This window comes from Acromyrmex echinatior, chromosome 2 (genome assembly GCF_024713525.1).
Source record: "Acromyrmex echinatior isolate Ae372 chromosome 2, ASM2471352v2, whole genome shotgun sequence".
Lineage (NCBI taxonomy): Eukaryota > Metazoa > Arthropoda > Insecta > Hymenoptera > Formicidae > Acromyrmex > Acromyrmex echinatior.
Genome location: NC_141853.1, coordinates 6,879,833 through 6,899,446, shown reverse-complemented (window position 1 = coordinate 6,899,446; position 19,614 = coordinate 6,879,833). Strand labels below are relative to the sequence as shown.

At 34.2% G+C, this 19,614-nt stretch overlaps 2 protein-coding genes across 8 annotated transcripts in view; one reads left to right on the top strand and one right to left on the bottom strand.

Annotated features, from left to right (window-relative positions):
* Positions 1 to 19,614, bottom strand: part of tei (irregular chiasm C-roughest protein teiresias) — a 358,357-nt gene that overhangs the window by 36,791 nt on the left and 301,952 nt on the right. The gene's annotated exons all lie outside the window — the stretch shown is intronic.
* Positions 1 to 19,614, top strand: part of LOC147910437 (uncharacterized) — a 214,598-nt gene that overhangs the window by 141,805 nt on the left and 53,179 nt on the right. For 3 of the 5 annotated variants that reach the window (XR_015548474.1, XM_087416830.1, XM_087416831.1), the window contains exon 3: positions 10,051 to 10,172. Coding sequence is in view for 3 of the 5 variants with exons in the window: in XM_087416830.1 (XP_087272956.1) it covers positions 10,051 to 10,172 (122 nt within the window). In the remaining 2 variants the exon portion in view is untranslated. Of the gene's footprint in view, positions 1 to 10,050; positions 12,626 to 14,110; positions 14,281 to 19,614 lie in introns of all 5 variants that reach the window. The other 2 variants (XM_087416829.1, XR_015548473.1) reach the window with 2 other exon arrangements.

Here is a 19,614-nt window from a genome sequence, read left to right as displayed (position 1 = left end):
TATTATAAAGCATAAGTGTTACAACCCATATAGTTCAAAAACTATTCGTTAACTTGATGTTTCATGAGATTCTTTTGTTCATCAGATTATAAGTTACCTACATCACATGTGAGAACCAACTCATTTTATCAGGACTCAATTTTTTCCATACAATTAATATATTAGGTGTTGGAATTAATTCGTAGCGTTTTTTAATGAAAGAATGTTATTTATTTCACATGAGCATTAAAAAATACATTAATGAAAGTACTTCCCATCACTTGTAAAACGCTACGAATTAATTCCAACACCTAATAGAATTTTTTATTTGTTGAATGAAACAATGATCACAAAAAGCAATGACTACAAGCGAAAGATTACTCATTAAAACTTTTATGTAACAGTTACTATTCTGTACATCATTAGAGACAATTAGATAATTGGATGAAATGCAATTTGATCTATATAATATGGGTAGAGAGAGGCAAGAGAGATTGCGGATTATTGGTCACGTAATGTCAAGTGCACCTTGGGTTTATCGTAAGCAGCATTTGACTCGAGTACATCGATCGATATCGAGAAACATCGGCTAGCCTCGAACTGCCCGAGGTTAGTGGGCACTCTGGTCAGTAGCATGGAAAACGGTCCAATTATGGATGACGCCTTTGATCGAGCTCGCGTGTTTAGCTAAGTGACAATAAAGGAGAAACGGTTAAGTACGCTAAGGATCGTCATTAGAGATTGTTATCGTATGTTGTAACACTACTTAACAGTGCACGATCACACATGACAAACGCGTGATCCCAAAATGCAATTATTTTAGCATTGGAATATTCTTGCTATCAATAATCTGAAAATAACATCCATAACGTCCATGACGACTTTGACAAGCATTCGTTATGTGAGGATTATATTTATTAGAACAGTTACGTTGACAATCCGAGTTAACTAACGGCTTGCGACCTATTATCTCTCTTTCTATAAATTGTAATGTACTATTTCTATAACACTATTCCATAAAAAAATTTTTTTTCTCTCTGAAGCGCCATAGTATATATCCCGAAGATTTTGTCGCGTTGAATACAATATTGTTGGCAGAATTTGCGTAGCATGTCAGGCTTTTGAATAAATTGAAGTGGAATGGGTAAAAAATGGCGTTTTTCGCCATTTTCAACATTTTTTTATGGCAAAACGAAACTTTGTTTTTAAATAAAATGTACGTTATCTAAAAGTATAATTCACGAACTTTCAAATAAATTTTATGTTTATGATTATATAATTTATTTTCAACAAATTATGACTTTGAATTTTAGGCTTACTGCTTAATTACACAGTTTAATATAAAAAAAAATCATTCTTTTCAAAATGTCACAGTACATACCTCGAAGATTTTTCAACAAATCGTTACTTTCTAAGTAACGGTAACTTACTTTTTAAAATTAATAACGAATAGTTGTAACGAGTTATTTTTTTATCACAAATAACGGTAACGGTTATTTACGCATTAACGCATTATTTTTACTTTGTTCTTATAAAGTAAAAATAGTTGTTATTTGATCAGTTAATTTTGATCAGTGTATAATAAAAATAAAGTAGTGTATACAAAATAAAATAGAGAGGATGAACTCAAAATATAATGCTGGTCAACGTTGTCAAGTTTAAATTAATTCATTTGTACGTGAAAAATCAATTTAACCGTTGTGACAGCAGACTGCGTTTATTGTATTTATTGATTGTAAAGTGATATGCGCCTATCTTCCATTCTATCTTCAGTGAGATACGTCTTTAATATAAAAATGAAAATATGCATTTCGCGAGGCGGATTATTGTCAGTGAGAAATGGCAGGATGATAAAATGCGCAGATAGAAAGGATGGAAAACTCGAACAGAATTTTAAAGCCACACGTTTTCGATAAAAGCCGGGTCGACGCATCGCTGATGCAACCGCAAGAAACAGTAGCTCGCAGATTGCAACTTGAGTAAAAAAAGAAGGGAAAAAATTTGAAGAAACTCGGTTTCACCGACAAAAGCAGGCAGTGCTCTCGTGAAAAACACACTGCGGACGTTCCTTCTACCTTGAGATCCCGCCGGGACCACTTGTACGTCCTTTCCTTCGTCAGATAAGCAGACGTCTCGGTCCGACAATATAAACAGGTTGCGAACGAATTACCTTGCACTCCCACCGTGTAGCGAGCTATGCGTATTTTCATTATGGAACACATACATGCTCTATCCACGTGCCGCACTTATGATGTACGACGAGCATAAAATTAAACTTCTTTATTAAACGTACACAGGGTGCTGTCTGGATATGACTTTTATATTTATTAAAACTAGTTGCTTTAATAAATTTAATTGCTTTTTATGATTTATCCTCATACTTCGAATGCGATGTAATCCCAATTTTAAATATTTTTTTGAAGGTTTTACTAAGAATAGAAACTAGTCCAAATTATATTACGTGCATTGATTATTACAATATCATGTTATCGAATAAGCATTACAATTAAAGACGTTTCAAAATATTTATTTTAAAATAAAACAAACTGAAGACTTCTGAAATTTTAATTCTATTTTGAAAATTAAAGAGATAAAATATAATATAAGTATCTGTATACACATATATGTATTAAATGTTATAATTAATCAAAATTAGAAGATTTTATAGAAATTCGTACATACATATAATTATATATGCAATTGACATTTTAAGTTTCTTAAAGTGAGTGCACGTTGTAACGAGGAAAGCAATTTTAAGGCAAAAGATATCGTGTTGCGTAACTACGAGAAAGACTCATTTAACTAGTCGAGAAGAGGTAGCCTTCTAAATGCAAGCCCTTTAAGACGCATAGCAAGGTGGTAGGGATGCACTACAACTGCCAACATCCTGCGCAAAGGAGCCATTCGTAAGTGGAAACAGCATCTTTCGCCCAAGCTTCTGATGTAACACAACGTTTTAACATGGCTTGACGTCTTGAAAAGCGTCTCGATAAAGAAGAAAACGTGACGTTTCTATTGGCTCCTTTCACCTTTATGAAATAGATCGAAGAGTCCGAATCGTCTTGCAAAAGGTGAACGATAGAAAGAACGAAGAGAAATACCTACGTCCACATTTTTCACTTACAACATATGTCTCTCTATGAAAGCAAGGTTTGTGATATTTTTCTTGAGTACACCATCGATATTCTAAGTCATTATTAAAAGATCCATTACGCGAAAAAGATCCACAATTCATGCAATATATTTATACAAAATTTAATTCATCAGATGAATATTATAAATCTACATATGTTAAATATACAATGACAGCATATTTCTTTTAAAATATAATATGAGAACATATACAATAATATAAAAATAAAAAAGTAAAGTACTTCTTTAATAATTTTAACGGTCTCCTCATCATGTAATGTCACTGCTTTTCAAAGTAAATCTAATATTTATCAGTGTGATGTCAACCAAGTATGTAATAAATAATTAAAAGACGTGCAAGTCAAAGCACCAGGAAACCGTTCTTTGGGATAAATTTATTTCATACGCGCATACAGCTCATGTATCGTCTTGAAAACAGCATTTAATATTAAAACACTCTATTCCATCACGTATTCATTTCACAATTTTAAATTTTCGCATATTTCGCTCGCTGTTCCCTGCATGGCAATAGTAAAGGATGATGCACACGAATCTCTGATCAATTTTAAAACTCATACATTCACTCGCGATAGGATACGACGACGCTGAAGCGTACGATCTTTGCACACTTGGATACTCCTTCGGATCACGACTGCAGGGCGCAATCGAGATGGCAAGCAGCGGTCGATGCAAAAAAAAGAGTTCAATATCCCACACTGATGTATCCGAATCGATCCCTCCACACACCCGACCAACCAACGGAAGTCGTCGGGGTCTCGTCGGATTTCCCTCGTACATGCCGATAGCGCACTGGTTTGTCGCCCGCATCGAAAAAGTACGGCCGGAAGTCGAAAATCACGATTTTCGCGTCCGCCTGCCGCCGTCGTCGTCGACATTTGTCCACGCGCTCGTCGTGTCGGGCCGAGCCGGCTTTTGTTCCGCCGACAATGAAGCGCAAAACCGATTGGACGGACGCTGGCAATCGCACCGCGCTGCGCCGATCGATAGCAATCAGCGTAGTTCGAATCAGAGAATCCGAGTCGTAATGGCCACGCGTGGAAGGTGACTCCGTCGTGGAGCTACTGAAATTGAGTCTTCCTGAACGACGATGTTTTTCCCTCAGATAATCACTCGCATGATTTTGCGGCTTTCCAGCTGATTCGATTCAGTCAAGATGGAGACCTTAATGGCTATCGCATTAAAACCGTCGTTACACACCAAAGGTATCTAGGCCACAAAAGATTTAAGAGCTATGTCATAATTGATTCTTAGCTTTTGATTCTTGACTAGTGCGTAATGTTGTAATTTGGGAAGACAAGACTTGAGATTTTACTTGAGATATAATAAACATGTATGAATATTCTTAAGTCTGGATACTTAGATTATGCTCTGAAATATTTTTAAAACGTATAATCTAACTACACAAAAAGATTTATATTGTTAAATGTATAATAAATAATGCACAGAGCAGAGATAACAAACAGCTATACGTATATAGATGCATATATTAATAAGAGAATGATGAGGTCTATCAATTGCTTGTGGCATCGAAAGTATCTGTAGTCGTAATTTTCGATAAGATAGGAAGTTCTGGCAGTGGCAATTCAGCAATTAAAATCTCATCCGAAATACGAACCGGAATCATCATCAAGCTGATGAACTCCCAGTCACTGGAGACAATGAAAGTGAATTTTGATAAGTTCCAAACTCTCCGGAAACTATCGTTCGGCACCAAGCTTATTAAGAGGAAGAGGGTTGAAATTCACTCATGATCTCTTGTTGTTTACTTGCGGTGTGCAATGCCATTTTATTTCGCAGGTTCTTCCTCAGCTTAATGAAAGAGACGTGATATTTGCGATGCGGAAACGGCAAAACTTTCCTACCGCGACGCTTTCAGAAAGATTCATATCCCAAGGAATATGCTCCCATGTTTTTCAAAGAGAGAGAGAGAGAGAGAGAGAGAGAGAGAGAGAGAGAGAGAGAGAGAGATTAACATGTCGCAAGTCCGAAATGTGTACTCGCTAAGCCGAGCAATCTCATCCGAGATAAAAGTATTAAAGATGAGACCAGATTTCAAAAATTTGCGGAATCTCACAATGGATGCATTAACTGACATTTTATCTTCTTTGTAAAAATTTTTATTCGAGCTTACACTTTAGACAATTTTATTAAATTCAGTACAGTTACATGAACATTTTGACTACCACGCTGATTTTGGCACTGAGGGAAGCTAAAGTCAAGAAATACGCGGTTGCTTATATAACATAGTCGGATTATAAAATATATAAACCATACAAAAAAATAAATATAAAAATATTTATATTTTATAAATACAAATACTTATTATATATTGTATATTATATATTTATATTATTATACTTATATTTAATAATATAATTTCAAATACAATAAATAAAACTGTTATTTGTAAACCAAAATGATAGATTATTTGTACAAAAAATGAATAAATTTGTTTTACATAAATCTAATCTAAATTTAAAATATTATTATTTATAATATATTATAAAATTCTTTTTCATATACACATTATAAACTTAAATATAATTTATATTGTTTTTTAAATGTTTTAAATATTTATTAGTATTATTCTAAACCGGATAAATAAAGCCATAAATGGATAACGGAGCGGAAACTCATTCCAAATATGGATAACATGGCAGTCAGTGTTAAAAGTCTTGAACTCTGTATCTCTTCGTTTTATCTATTCTTCCTATACTCTATTCTATATTCATAAGAATAAATTTACTTAGAGAATAATTTGCATTAGATAATTGCCAAGATGTTTGAATATTGCACGTTCTTACATAAATGGCTCATTCATGTTTTCGTAAATTCTTTGGCAACTTTTCGCGCATCGTACTGGGAGTAGTAAATGCGCTGCGGGTTCAAGATAATCTCGAAACTTACAGAGAGTATACCGCATTTTTCTTTTATTACCTATTTCACTAGTAAAAATAGATAGAGAATCCAAAAGAAATGTCTTTCTCAGAGGCAATCCTATCGTGCACGCGTCACGTAAAGGAAATAAAATGGATGAGCGTCCGTAATAAAAGCAGTCCTTAAGGGTTCCAAATAAATACATCTACCGCATCATATGCTGACAGCTCATTGAAAAGACTCGATCCTTTCGTTTGAGGAAATTGCGCGCAAGATGTGCAAACAGTCAAACAAAAATATCTGATGAGCTTTGTCGTAATTACTTCTAAAATATTTTCGATTATCGAGAGACATTTATTGAGAGACATAAATGCTGATTTTTCGCTTTGAATTGTTAGTAAGTATTACTAGTAAGCCTGAAATAAATTGTATTTTAATCCACTGTATTTGATATCGAATAAAAGCAAAAACGGGGACGGACGATTTATTTAACGTCTAATTCTAATTAATAAAGTTTTAATCTAACAAATGGCGAATAATGAGAAATATTACACGCTAATAATTAGGAAAAGGAAAAATGTAAAATCATAAAGTAATAGAAATCTCGGTAGATTTTTAGCAATAATCGATTATTTATAATATTTTTGTATACATTTTGTACATATCGCAAAAATGTATTTTATAAAAATTTCTATTTGAAAATTACGAATGCATGGTTCTCTTGCCATTTTTCCTCGACTCTTGTTTTTCTGTGTTATTAATATAAAACAGAAAAATATTCACATAATTTTTTCCATTAAAATTTGCGCTCATGCTTGTTATATTTTATATTAATATCAACAATTTTCTATATTTTTGTTCTATATCTTTGATATTTTAAAAAACGATTTTCGAGATTTAAGTATGTATTTGTCAGTGGTCAACTAACTACGACTGACGAACAAATTGGGATTTGGTCGTTATTGGGAAACTGGTGAAGCCATTGCACGACGGAGACCGAAGGACGGTGCTGATTCGTTCGAGTACGCCAGCGATTCCGGTGCCATGGGTTTTCGATTACGAAGGGCTCGCCACGTAATCCCGAAAGGCGTGAAACTCTCGCGAAAACATCGTTCGAACCGAGCTGTGAGAGGAAGCTTGCCGCCGTAAAACTTTCTCTATAAAAGTTGTTATTACAAAGGAGAGACGGTTTATACGCGCAAACCATTGCGTCGCGACGACGAGTATTGGCTGGAGTATTGTCGTTATAATCGAGATTAATATTGAACGTGAGAGAATTCGCGGGGTCTCTGAGATTCCTATTGCTTTATGTTTATGTAAATAAATATCGTTGAATTAGGAGAAGAAATATTGGAAAAAGGATAAATATAATATTTATTAAAAAAAGGATTAGAATGAAAATATTAGAAGCTATTTGAGAGATATTTCAATGCATGGTTACGGAAGAATTTCATATAAGTTCTGGAGATGTGTGAGATTCAGGGTTTACGGTATCCCTGCAATGCGCTCGCCGCGTGACGGCGCGACATAAGTAGGTATTCATTGAAATATGTTGACACAAAGGAGTACTTACGATTCTTTGGTGGTATTGCGAATTTGAACAACTGCCATTGAAAAGCAAGGGAATACTTTTTCGATTTTTCCGACGATGCGATAAGACCTCTCTCGAGCAGAGATTGCGATCGACACGATATCATAGCATGGCGAATCTTTCGGGAATCGTTGACCTTTGTTAGATTCTATCTCTAACAAAGGTCAACGATCGAGATCAAGCAAAACGAAAGAGTAGAATTTTTATCTGTCTTAGGGAATTGTCTTTTGATGAAACGATTGTGATAGGAAACATGTTACTAACTTGTTATCTTGTTAGTAACAGAATTGACGAGAATATCTAATTTCGCTATTAAGATTTTGCTTTTAAGATTAAAGTGAATATATATGAAAGTTTCTTTATGCATAACTATTTGATAATTATTCTGAAAATATTGAAAAATTGTTGAAATATATTCATTTAAAGAGGTGTTACTCGTACAGCCCCTACAGAGTAAATTGAAATTGGAAATGTGTTAGTGTATTTGTATTTTAAATAATCGATATATATGAAAGTTTTGTGAATAACATTATATTTTTAATTAATAACATATTTTTGTATAATTTTTAATCTACTTTATTATTAAAAATTAAATTATTTTAAACAGCAATGTGTGCGATAAAAATTTCAATTTTTTAATACAAATACTTTAAGTATTTACGGAAAAGTTTCATACAGTAATACAGACATTATAGTTGTTCTGTAATAAACAAATAAATAAATTTAGTTACAGAACAATTGATCTTTTCGCATCGCAATAAAACTTTATATAAATCATTTTGAATATTTAAAGTATTTATTAAAATATTTATTTAAAGTATTTTTAAAATAATGAGATTTCTGTCTCTCATTATTTTTTAATTACATTTCTATTAGAATACATTTCTATTTTTTATTGAAATAATTTTTTATTCGGGTTTTAAATCGCCATTAAATTTTTCATATTACTTTTAAATCAAACTCTAGAATAATATGTAAATTTTTCATAATCTTTTCATTATTTTAAAAATATGTAACATATGTTTAGATATTTTATTATATAATTTTTAAAATCATTTTTCTTAAAAAATTTTATTTTATATTTTCGACTTCTTTTAATACGAAAACTTATTTTCACAAATCACAGGTGATAAGTTTTGTATAGTAATATAGATAATCTTTTTTTTTTTAAACAAAAACGTAAGATATAATATCATATTTATTATTATGTATATATGAATTCAAGTTCTTGCTAAGATTAACAGTCAATCATTAACTCTCTATCGTAATTCACAAAATGTGAGATATTAATTACTCATTATATGAAACTTACATGATATACATACATAGTACGCTTTTTCTTACAATATGTACTCAAAGTAATTTACATATTGTCTCTGTAAACATATTCCTGTGCGCCTCTATGTAAAAACGCGAAATTAAATTTTGGATAAGATTCATCTAACGCAAAATCTCACATATGAATAACGCATAGACAAAGATTACAACTCTCACTATTCCGTCGAGATATTTTTAACCAAAAGCTTGTGAAGAGCAATCTCTTTCGATAGAAGTCTTTCAATTTTACCCTCTCTTCGTAACTGGACTGAGGGCAGCTCTCAGATTACCGTTATCTCAATGGCGCCGCAGAAACTCAACACCCACGCAATATATCTAACTAGCCAGTTCTTCACCTTTAACCTTGTAGCCGTATATAACGGATAAGATCCACCTAGCACAAACACTCATAGATGAAAAAGACAGAGGAAAATAGGAGAGAGGAAGAGAAAATAAGAAAAAAGAATGCACATTAGATAGAGAAGGATGCAAGGAAGAAAGAATCTTCCTTTGCGCTGAATTCGAGAGTTGACCGTTTCCTCGCCGACCCTTTTATTCGATTCGTACGGGAAATAGGTGATTTTTTGGTCCTTATTTTGTAGACACACGTGTCGTGATCTCTATTTTTCTTTTCCGGATTTGCGATCACCTAGCTTCGAAGACACGGCTGAAGCTCTGTAGGCGCTATGAGCTAGTTCATCGATTCTTGAATATTCAATAGAATAAAAGCTTTCGGAAATACTTCATGCACTTCCGTCAAAAGTAACGTGGGAAAATACGACATCCGATCGAGCTGCATTTCCGCCCGAGCGAATATTCACGCATGTTTATTGAACAACGACCTAACTGAAAGTTTTTACAATTTTCACACGAACTGTAAAGCATTTTCTTTGTCATTGTTCTTCAGTTATCAACACACGATGATAAATCTGTAGTTTTGGATTTCTAGGCAATGCTAAGAAAATTAAATTGATAAAATATATATAAGAAAAAAAATATTCTTCTGTTTAGAAATGTATACTAGTTTAATTCTTATGTTCTTCATACATTTTTCACTCGTCGTAATTACATTCTTATTACTTTATATGTTTAGTGCCGTTAGTAAAGTTTTAAAATGTTTCGTCATTTTTTAGAAAAAAAGTCTGGGAAGAGCTGTGAAATCCGATGGATGTCCGAATTGGTCCACGACTGATTATTCCGCCAAGCGTATCACGCGCGTGACAGATATCGCGTGCACTCACCTCTACGTATCCAGGTACGTGCTTTTTGTCAAAACCAAGGGTTTTAGAGATCGGAGATGAGAGGTTGCGTAAGATCGAGGATAATTGAAACCTTGCGTAATGCTGCGTGCATGACGAATCGTTAAAGACAACGTCAAAATTGAGCTGAGTCTTCTGCAATTCATGTGTGAGTTAGATTAATTCGTCTAACAGGAAATATTATTGCAAATAAATAATTGAATGGAGGGATTCGTTTATAATATAATACAATTCACTGATTTAGTTTAGTTAAAAGTTTGAACAAGTATAGATATATATTAATGCTTCGAATTATTATTGCATTGAATAAGAATTAAATGTGTGTGTGTATCTTGACATTTATCAGATTATAAATATTTAAATAAAAAACTCTAATAATTTAGTATTCAGATTATTGATTCAGTATTAAATATTGTTTAGATTCTTGAATCTATAAATTTACATTTGATATTTTATATAACTATGAAACTAAAAAGAGATAATATATCCAAAAATTTGAATGAATTTTTATTATAACTAAATACATATTCTAAAAATATGAGTGTGAATTTAACATCATGCGATCAGTATCTATATAATTTTCTTAATGCAACGTACTAGTAGTACAAGTCAATCGCAAAGTCGCCCCTACGTCCATGTTCAATCTCTTCGAATTCAATAAACATATAAATATCATAAATATTAACATGATCATTTTATGTTATATACATTAATGTCTAATTCTCACCGTGTTGGCTCACAGTAATCCGATGTGAATTTTAAACCTGCTGCTTACGTCACCATAATTATGATGTGAATTTAAAATCCATGATATTAAATCCTCATCATGTTAGTGTTTATATCAACATCAATATGAGAATTATATAAACACTGTTTGATGTTAAATCAACACTCAGATTTTTTAGAGTCTAGTGATTAGTCGATATAAATATATTGGAGTGATATAAATATATTTAATATATTTTCATTAAAATAGAAACAAAAAATAATAGGAAATAATTTATTTAAAATTAGTGAAATTTGTAAATTAGCGTTAGTAGGTTGGATAAAGTTGTCACAAACATGATAATAGTAAATTTAAAAGAGAGATTTTAAACGAGATAAGTTAAAATGACTGCAATACAATTTTTCGTTGCATTTTGATCCATCGTCCTTAGTTTATGTTTTCCCTTCGACTTTTTACCTCTTTTGGGAGACTCGTACGGAAATATACGCTCGATATCGAAGAAAAGTATCGTCCGGTACCAGCTGCGCTCCCGGTGCATTGAACTAGCCGACGAGTTCGACTCGCCGAGTAAGCAAACATTTGCATCGTGACATACGCGGATCACCTCCTTGCTACGGGATTTACCTTCCAGATTCACGTGTACACGCCAACAAACAGCTTACTACGGTGAAATCGGATTATAAGCGAATTCGTGGAACCGATACGAGCAGAGTTGTACCGGATTTCCGTGCAAATCAATTAAGAACGTGCCACTAAATTTCATCGACGACGATTGATTCGATTCTATGTAAAATATCATTCGTGGTCACAAGGATAACCTTAATTGTAACATTTAGATTATTGCTTTAAAATTGGAACCCAGCATCTTGCAAATCTCTAATTTATTATCGTGGTGATATAATAAAATATACATTAAGTTTTTTTTTCGCGCAATTTTTTTATATTGGTGTTTATTTTTTTATTTTTCTCTTTGAGAAAGTAATATATTAATAATATATTATTATTAAAAAGTTTATTTATTCGTTAATGTATATGGGATAATATAACTATCAATAATACACTTATTGAGTTCAAAGAAATTAGACATGGAAATAAGGGCGACTTTGCGATTGACTTATACTACTAGCACGTTGCATAAATAAGAAGCACATTAATGATGTACATATAATGTAAAAATTTGAGACTCACAAGATTGCAATTTTCTAGAATTAGAAACATTCTTTTTATCACCGGTAAATTTAATGAATACAGCAGATATTATTCGTTATTTATTTGATATAAAACGATATATTGTTTCAACTTAAAAAACACGCAAAAGAACAAATTAGATTTATTTATCATAAATAATACAAATGTATACTTTCCGTATATACTTTCTGATTCAACATTATCTTTTCTCAGCGTGAGATACGCACAATCTCGACAACGAGCTCGCCTGCAAGCTATTAATACGAACCTACCAAGGAAACCGCAAGCAAGTTCTTGTCGGTGATGGTCGAGAAGGGAAAAAGACGAAGCTGAGAAACACGACGCGTACGGAGCTGGAAACGCGATTGCGGACTGAAGGGCGGGTGTGAAACGCGAGTAATGGAATTGTACCTCCGACTGCGACATTTTACTCGATCCCGACGCTCACGTGGACTTGTCGTGTGCGGGACAAGAGCGTGGTACGCGACCCCGAGAAGAGATGTGTGCTAGCCAACCGTCGACGACAAGCGGCCGGTACGCTGTGTATTATCGATCAATTTCGAGCTGACAGCCGACCGAAGATCGTATTCCTCCGTCGTGGAAATTGTACTTGACGACGCGGAACCTGCCGTTAGGAGTCAACGGCCGAGAGTCACGACGCGATTGTTGCAGTCTGGGAAAAACTTTTCTGGGAAAGACTTTTTCGCCGCGTGGACGAGCGCCGATCAAACGTTGACTAGTGTAATAACGTTTCTACGGCAATCGCGTTCCGTATCATTAATTCCTACCACGTCGGCAAAATAATTTAAAACTCGATCGCAAGTGAAGCACCATATGACGCTACATGGATGCTGACGAGATTCATTAACAATAGCTCGCCCGGGGCGATTTTTCTATGGATAGGATTATATCGTGATTTTATCGAAAATATACCTACAGTATATTTTCTCTGATCTCATGAGTCATCCGTTTCACTGTATTTTTACTAGTCATGTAAAGAATATTAACATAACCGAAAGTGAAAGATGATTGAAAAAGCTTAAATTTTTAAATTCTTCTTTAAACCGCGTTAATGCATATAAAAATTCTACGTCTCTTGAGCATAAATGTGTTTTTCTGATTAAAAGGCAAGTCGTGTAAATCGGAAAAATTACGAGTTAGGAAACTACTGGTTATCGGGTGTAGTTAAAGATCGGCATTTTAATAGTAATGGAAGTCAGGACGTTCCAGCGATGTGCGCGAATCGCAACGGTGTACACAATATAACCTGGTAATAAGTCGTAAAGTTCGAGGCGACGGTAGTGGAAGATTCGAGTTCGCCGATGCAAAATACTCCGGGAATTGCAGTGCTGCGAGAATTGTTACGATAATAACTTTCTGCTTTGGCCGTACTACACAATTACTTCGCGCGTAGCGGCGAACTAAATACAAGAGCATTTAATTTCTACTCAATCTATATTTTGCGCTCGCACCCAGCTAGACGATCGTCGTTAAAACTCTCTTTCAGTCCGGCCTTGATAGTTTCCACGTAATCAGAGATGTTTATTGCATTTTATGCGTGCGCGGAATTTCATATCAAAATAGGAATTTTTATGAGATTTGCGAGCGTGCAAAGGAGAGAGAAGTCTTATAAAAAAAAAGAAGCGACCACGAGACGCGGTAGAAATTTTCTTGCCACTTAGTCAGTGCAGCAACTTCTTCCCATCTCATTCTCATGCAACTGAAAATCTAATTGTATGTTTCATTAGAAAAAATTATTATTTGAAAAATCTCGCTGCTTTTTACAAGAAATACGCGTATGAAACAGAGATTTTAGACGCTTCATTCAGCAAATTCTTTCATGGAAGCGCAATGATAGCTCGCCGTAATTTTCTGCATAAAATCTCTCAGGACAGCGTCTGTTCATCTTCGTCTGGCGTGTTGTCTATCTGAATAATTTTTAGCTACGAGAATATCAAGATTTCTCTGTGCTAACACACAGACGGATTCCGGCTACTAATCAGAGACACATTTTCACAGGATAGTTTTACAAATGAGAATCTACTCACGGAGACGCGTCAGAGAACTCTGCGTTACAACCGTATCAAATTTGCATGAAATCTGGGAACACAAGGCAGATCCTCTGCGGCTTTCTTCGCTCCGCTCGTCTCACCGCGAGGATTCTGCTCTTCGAATACACGGCCATTACGGTATCTACATACACACGATAGTAACATGCATATGTGCATAATATCCAGCACATCTACTCACACATGTATACAAATATATATATATATATATATATATGTGTGTACAGATATATATGCAACATAAAAAGTCCGTTATTTTTTCACGTAGTATAAGTATGTCGCTTCAAGGGACAACTTCACCTGCATGCGTATAGAATCGTATTATTATACAAATAATGCTCTAACGTAATTTTATGTGAATACCAATAGAAAAATAATAATATAATTTTTTTCTCTATTTTATTCTCTTTCATCTAACTTGTCTAGGTGAGCAATCGATGGAATCGATATTCGACAAATTGATTGTAAATATTCGAGTTATTGAACCGTGAAAATTCATCACTCTCGCATTCGTTATCCCAATATCAATTACAAAATGTAATAGAACGCGTTGCATGCGGAAAGATTTATTGTGCTTAGCGCAGAATGCTTCTGAATTTCACACCGGATTATTTCCCGAATTGCAATTACTCACGCTAATCCAGCAATATTTTCGATATGTTTGGTAACAAATATAGTTCTACCTAAATTAGCAGCTTTCCGCAGGAAAAACTCCGTACTCGGAATAAATTAACACGCCCAGTAAACGGATAATTTCCTATCGCGATAAGTCATGCAATGTATTGCGCTATAAAACGAATTAAAAAGCAGTGATAGTGATATTGGTCGATATACGGATACAATAAGACAGTAGGAAACTGTAGAAAAACTACGAGAAATATTTTCGTTACACATTGCTCTCTCTCCTTTTTATTTCGCAAGAAGTCAAGCGTAGCTACACAGACGAAATATTTTTCACGGACGGCGAGATGTAGCAAGGAAACATTTTTAGAAGTGACGGAAACGTGCGGGCTCGCTTGACATTTCCTAAAACATAAACGAATTGTGAAAAAAAGCGCATGCGAGAAAGAAAGAGAGAGAGAGAGAGAGAGAGAGAGAAATGAAGAGATAAAGAAAAAAAATGGGAAAATGCAGACTATACAACATAACATATAACATATATGGATATCTATTATATATGCATGCACATGTGTGTGTATACAACTTATATATAGATGTATACAATATACAATATATATACATACATACACCTTTTACATAGCTATATATATTCCTATATATATTTACATATAGACGTGCGCGCCATCCATTTCGAGAGGAAGATTAATGGCGCTTTCGGCGAAAATGCAATTTACCGAGCAATCGACACGCTACGATGATTCGCCTAGAACGCAAAAACGGTCAGCCAGGCTTCTCGTTCGAGAGAAGTAAGAGCGGAAAAAAGATCCGGTCAATCTGCATCACGGCAGTAAGACGGAAGAGCGATCGCGTCGAACGCTCTCCGTGAATACGAGATGGTCGAACGGCTGACAGACTAAATTATCGCAGCATCGCAGAGGCGGTCATCGGAATCGCCGTAGTATTGCGTGATAAAAAAAAAAAAGAAAAAGAGGAGGGAAAAATAAAATAAAAGAGCTACGGAACACAGCTCGCGCGTACGTGACATTTATACGGTACGGACGTTACGCTATTACGTGAAGTTGCGCGTAACTCCGCGCAATTCCCACCGGTACATCGCGGCGGCTCGTTTCACGCTCTCGAAACAACCCTGAATTAACCGTGTTCGCTGTTGCACGGACGGATAATAACGTTGCCGCTGCCACTATTGCGCGCACATCCACGATACGAATGAATGAACTTATCTGTATGTTGATTCGACGCGGATATGCGCGCGGAGTTTGTTATTGAATAAGCGACCGCGACATGGCAAGCGAGATCATGGTCAGTGGATAATATTATACTAAACAATATGCCTGCTGTGCTTATTTCCAATGCTGCAGACTGTGGACTTTCGCGTCTGCCAAAGTCTGTCCAGTGAAGTCGTAGACATTAACGATGATAATGATGTCGTCGTAACGTAATTTAATGCTGAAGTTAATAATTACGTGTACATTACGTTGTTATAAATTGTGTCATATAAAATTATTGTAAGGTGATAAATGTTTAGCAGAAGCAAAATTTTAAAAAGTGTAATTATTTTTTTTTTCGTTTCACTCCTTTACATTTATTCAAGTAAAATTTTCATTGATCAATGTTCATATTAAGTCATTTAAAAAGTATCCGCGGTTTTTTGTTCAATTTTTGAATGAAAAAACCGCGGATACTTTTTAAATGACCTAATATTATGCACTGAGAAAAAATAAATAAAAATTTATTTGCGAGAAATATAGTTTTTTATAACGAGATATATTTCACAAAAATGTGACATTTTTATGCACACATACACATAAATTACATATCTAGAGTCAGAAAATTCCCATCTAAATAATAAATCATACATCTAATATAAAATAAGATGAAAAAAAAACAAAATCAAGAAAAGTTGGTAAAGAAATGCAAGCATGAATGCATAAATATACATTTTTGTGCATCTGTTTCTAAATATAACAATAAATGCATAAGTATATTGATTGTTAATAACGTTTAATCACTGATTTTTTTATCGTCGTTGTACTTTTTACTTTGTAGAAATGTGTAATTAACGAGGTTGTTTTCAGCGAGATAACAAATTCGAAGACGCTGATATCCGAGCAGCAATCGGAACAATGGCTGGGCGGAAACGGGGCGGAATAATACCGGCCATTTTCGCTGCATTAATTTTTCAGCACCCACCTATAGAGCTGTGTTAGGCTAAGCATGAATTATGAACACATTACGGTCGGGATACAAATTGATTTATGGTCGCAGCGTCTCGCCGTGCATATCTAATATCCCCTGGCGATATTCTTCAGCCAAGGCGCGGGTCACGGAATACGATTAATCTGCATAGCGGATCTCGTCAGATTCCTTAATAGCGCTTTTATTATGTTTCTGTCTTCGTCTCCTATCGACGGACTGTTAAAAGCTTTAAGAACAATTACTGATACGACAAGTTTTTGATTCCGGAGATTTCCCTATAGGAAATGTAATATCGATTGTATATCCAATTTCCAAACAATCTTATTTTATCAAGATAAATATTTGAATGTTGAGGCATTGTTTGAAGCATACAGTTCTCTAATTTTCGAACAATAGCAAAAATTAAAAAGTTTATCAAAATTCCTAGAAGTGTTATACTTTTTTTTTCTTTTTCAGAAAAAATGTGTGAAATAAAATCGCTAGTTTGACTTAAGTTTATTTAATGATGATTTCATGGTAGAGAAAATCCTGCAGTAGATCATAGTCTATAGCCAGATCCTCTCGATTAGTATGGCAAAGAGATCCGGAATGAATTTTGTTTAACTTTCCTCAATTCTGCTCATTAATGGTGGAACACATTCTGGATGCATTCAGCATGTTAATTACAGGACTATTAAATTGCTGCCGCGATCATTACAGAGTGAAATAGCTGCCAATACAGTTTTATAGTAAGTATAGCACTATTAATGGTTGTCGTGCGAGTATCCTGCAATATAAAGCTATAAATCAGATTACACATTGCGGAAGAGAGGAGGGAGAGGATACGGGATTATCATCCTATTAACTATCCGATTCACGCTGTAAAATATGTTTATTCGCTCCGGTTTGTAATTAGATTCATTAACTCCCTTGCACTCGCCGGGAAGATAATTATGCCGCCTGATTAAAACGGTTGACGTAGTTCGATTTAAATTCGAACGAATTTCCTGCTTCCATTAATTAAATTTCCTGTGAACGACATTCCACAACGCGATGGTAACACTGGACGAGATACTAAACAGCAGCCGCTTCGCTATCGTCGTGAAATTGAGGGCAAGCCTCGTGATATCCTCCTTAGGCGCTATAAATGTTCCATTATTCGTCTTCTGTCACAATGATGAGATTCGTTGCCTGGATATAAACGCGCGAAGGGCAATGCAAAAGAAAGCGGAGAACAATGACGAAATATCTATTGCAATTTTACGTAAATCGGCGATCGTTAAACTTACATCGCGTACAATAATTTAAATTTAAAAATGAATATAAATGTATCATCTGTAAAAAAGACAGAATTGTATCTAAATTAGATTAAACATTTATTGAATTAGTACATGGAAATAGCAGTCAAAATTTAAAAAAACCGAAATGTTATTATATTTTAAGTGGAAGTATGTATAATAAATGTTGTAAAGAAGCGTGCTGACTCGCTTCCAGCTAATCTCTGTTGTTTATTGCCGAGGAACAAAAAAACTACGAATTATTATTTTATACTTTCTCAATGTTTTAGAGTGGAACTTCACTCTAAAGAATGAAAATTGAATCTGTATCAATTTTCAGTCTTTAGAAGTGTGAGATTTCATTTTACAAAGTGAGATTCATTCTAAAAGTTTTAGAAAGTATTTTTATTATTTTTATATACTTATTAAATAAGTATTATTTTTAGTGGAATTTTTAGTGGTGCTTAATGAAATAATTTTGTACATAATTAAAATATTCCCTGAAATAATTAATAATTACGTGGCTTGCGCTCATCTATCTTTATCCGTTATGTATTCATTTAATTCGATATATATACATACACATACATACACACACATTACATATATATATTCCGTCGAAGTTTTCGAATGCATCACACTCTATTGTGCGAAGTTGAAAGAATAATTGAGAGAGGAAAGAGCTGAAAATTTGAATAAAGTAAACGTTTACCGCCTGCATTCGCAACAATCACGGCACTGGTCTGTGAAATAAAATTTAATTCCGATGCGGACGCGTCTCGAATGTGAGATCGCTCGCAATCTCCGCGTTCTGGAGGCGGAATTAATCAAATATTCATCAGCGCTAGAGCTACAAGAAGAAAGTTTTCGATGAAGGACAATCAAAGAAGTCAGATCTTTTATATTGGTTCCGTTAACCTTGCAACTTTGCACAAAAATTGTTCAAGTTGAAGTTTGAAATTAGAAAACGATTAGAGGAAACGAGATTAAAGATTGGACAATGCTGTTTTAATGAAACTTTTAATCCGATATAGATTCTATATCAGTAGTATCTAATAGTAATAATTATACAAATTATTACAGATATGTTATTAATAAAGAGTTCGAAACATATATAGGACAGAATAATTTAGTTTTCCTTAAACAAAGAAATGAAAGGTAAATTATACACCTACAAATTTGCGTTCCCTCTAATAAAAGAGGCACAGATACTTTCATCAGAGTCGAGTGTCGTTATTGCGGTATTCGAAATTACATTCATCCCTTCGATGACTAAATAATTATTCGCGATCTCTATATTCAGAAGACGGAATTAATGAAGTATTGATCTGCGAATGGGGGATGGAAATTTTCCCAGCGT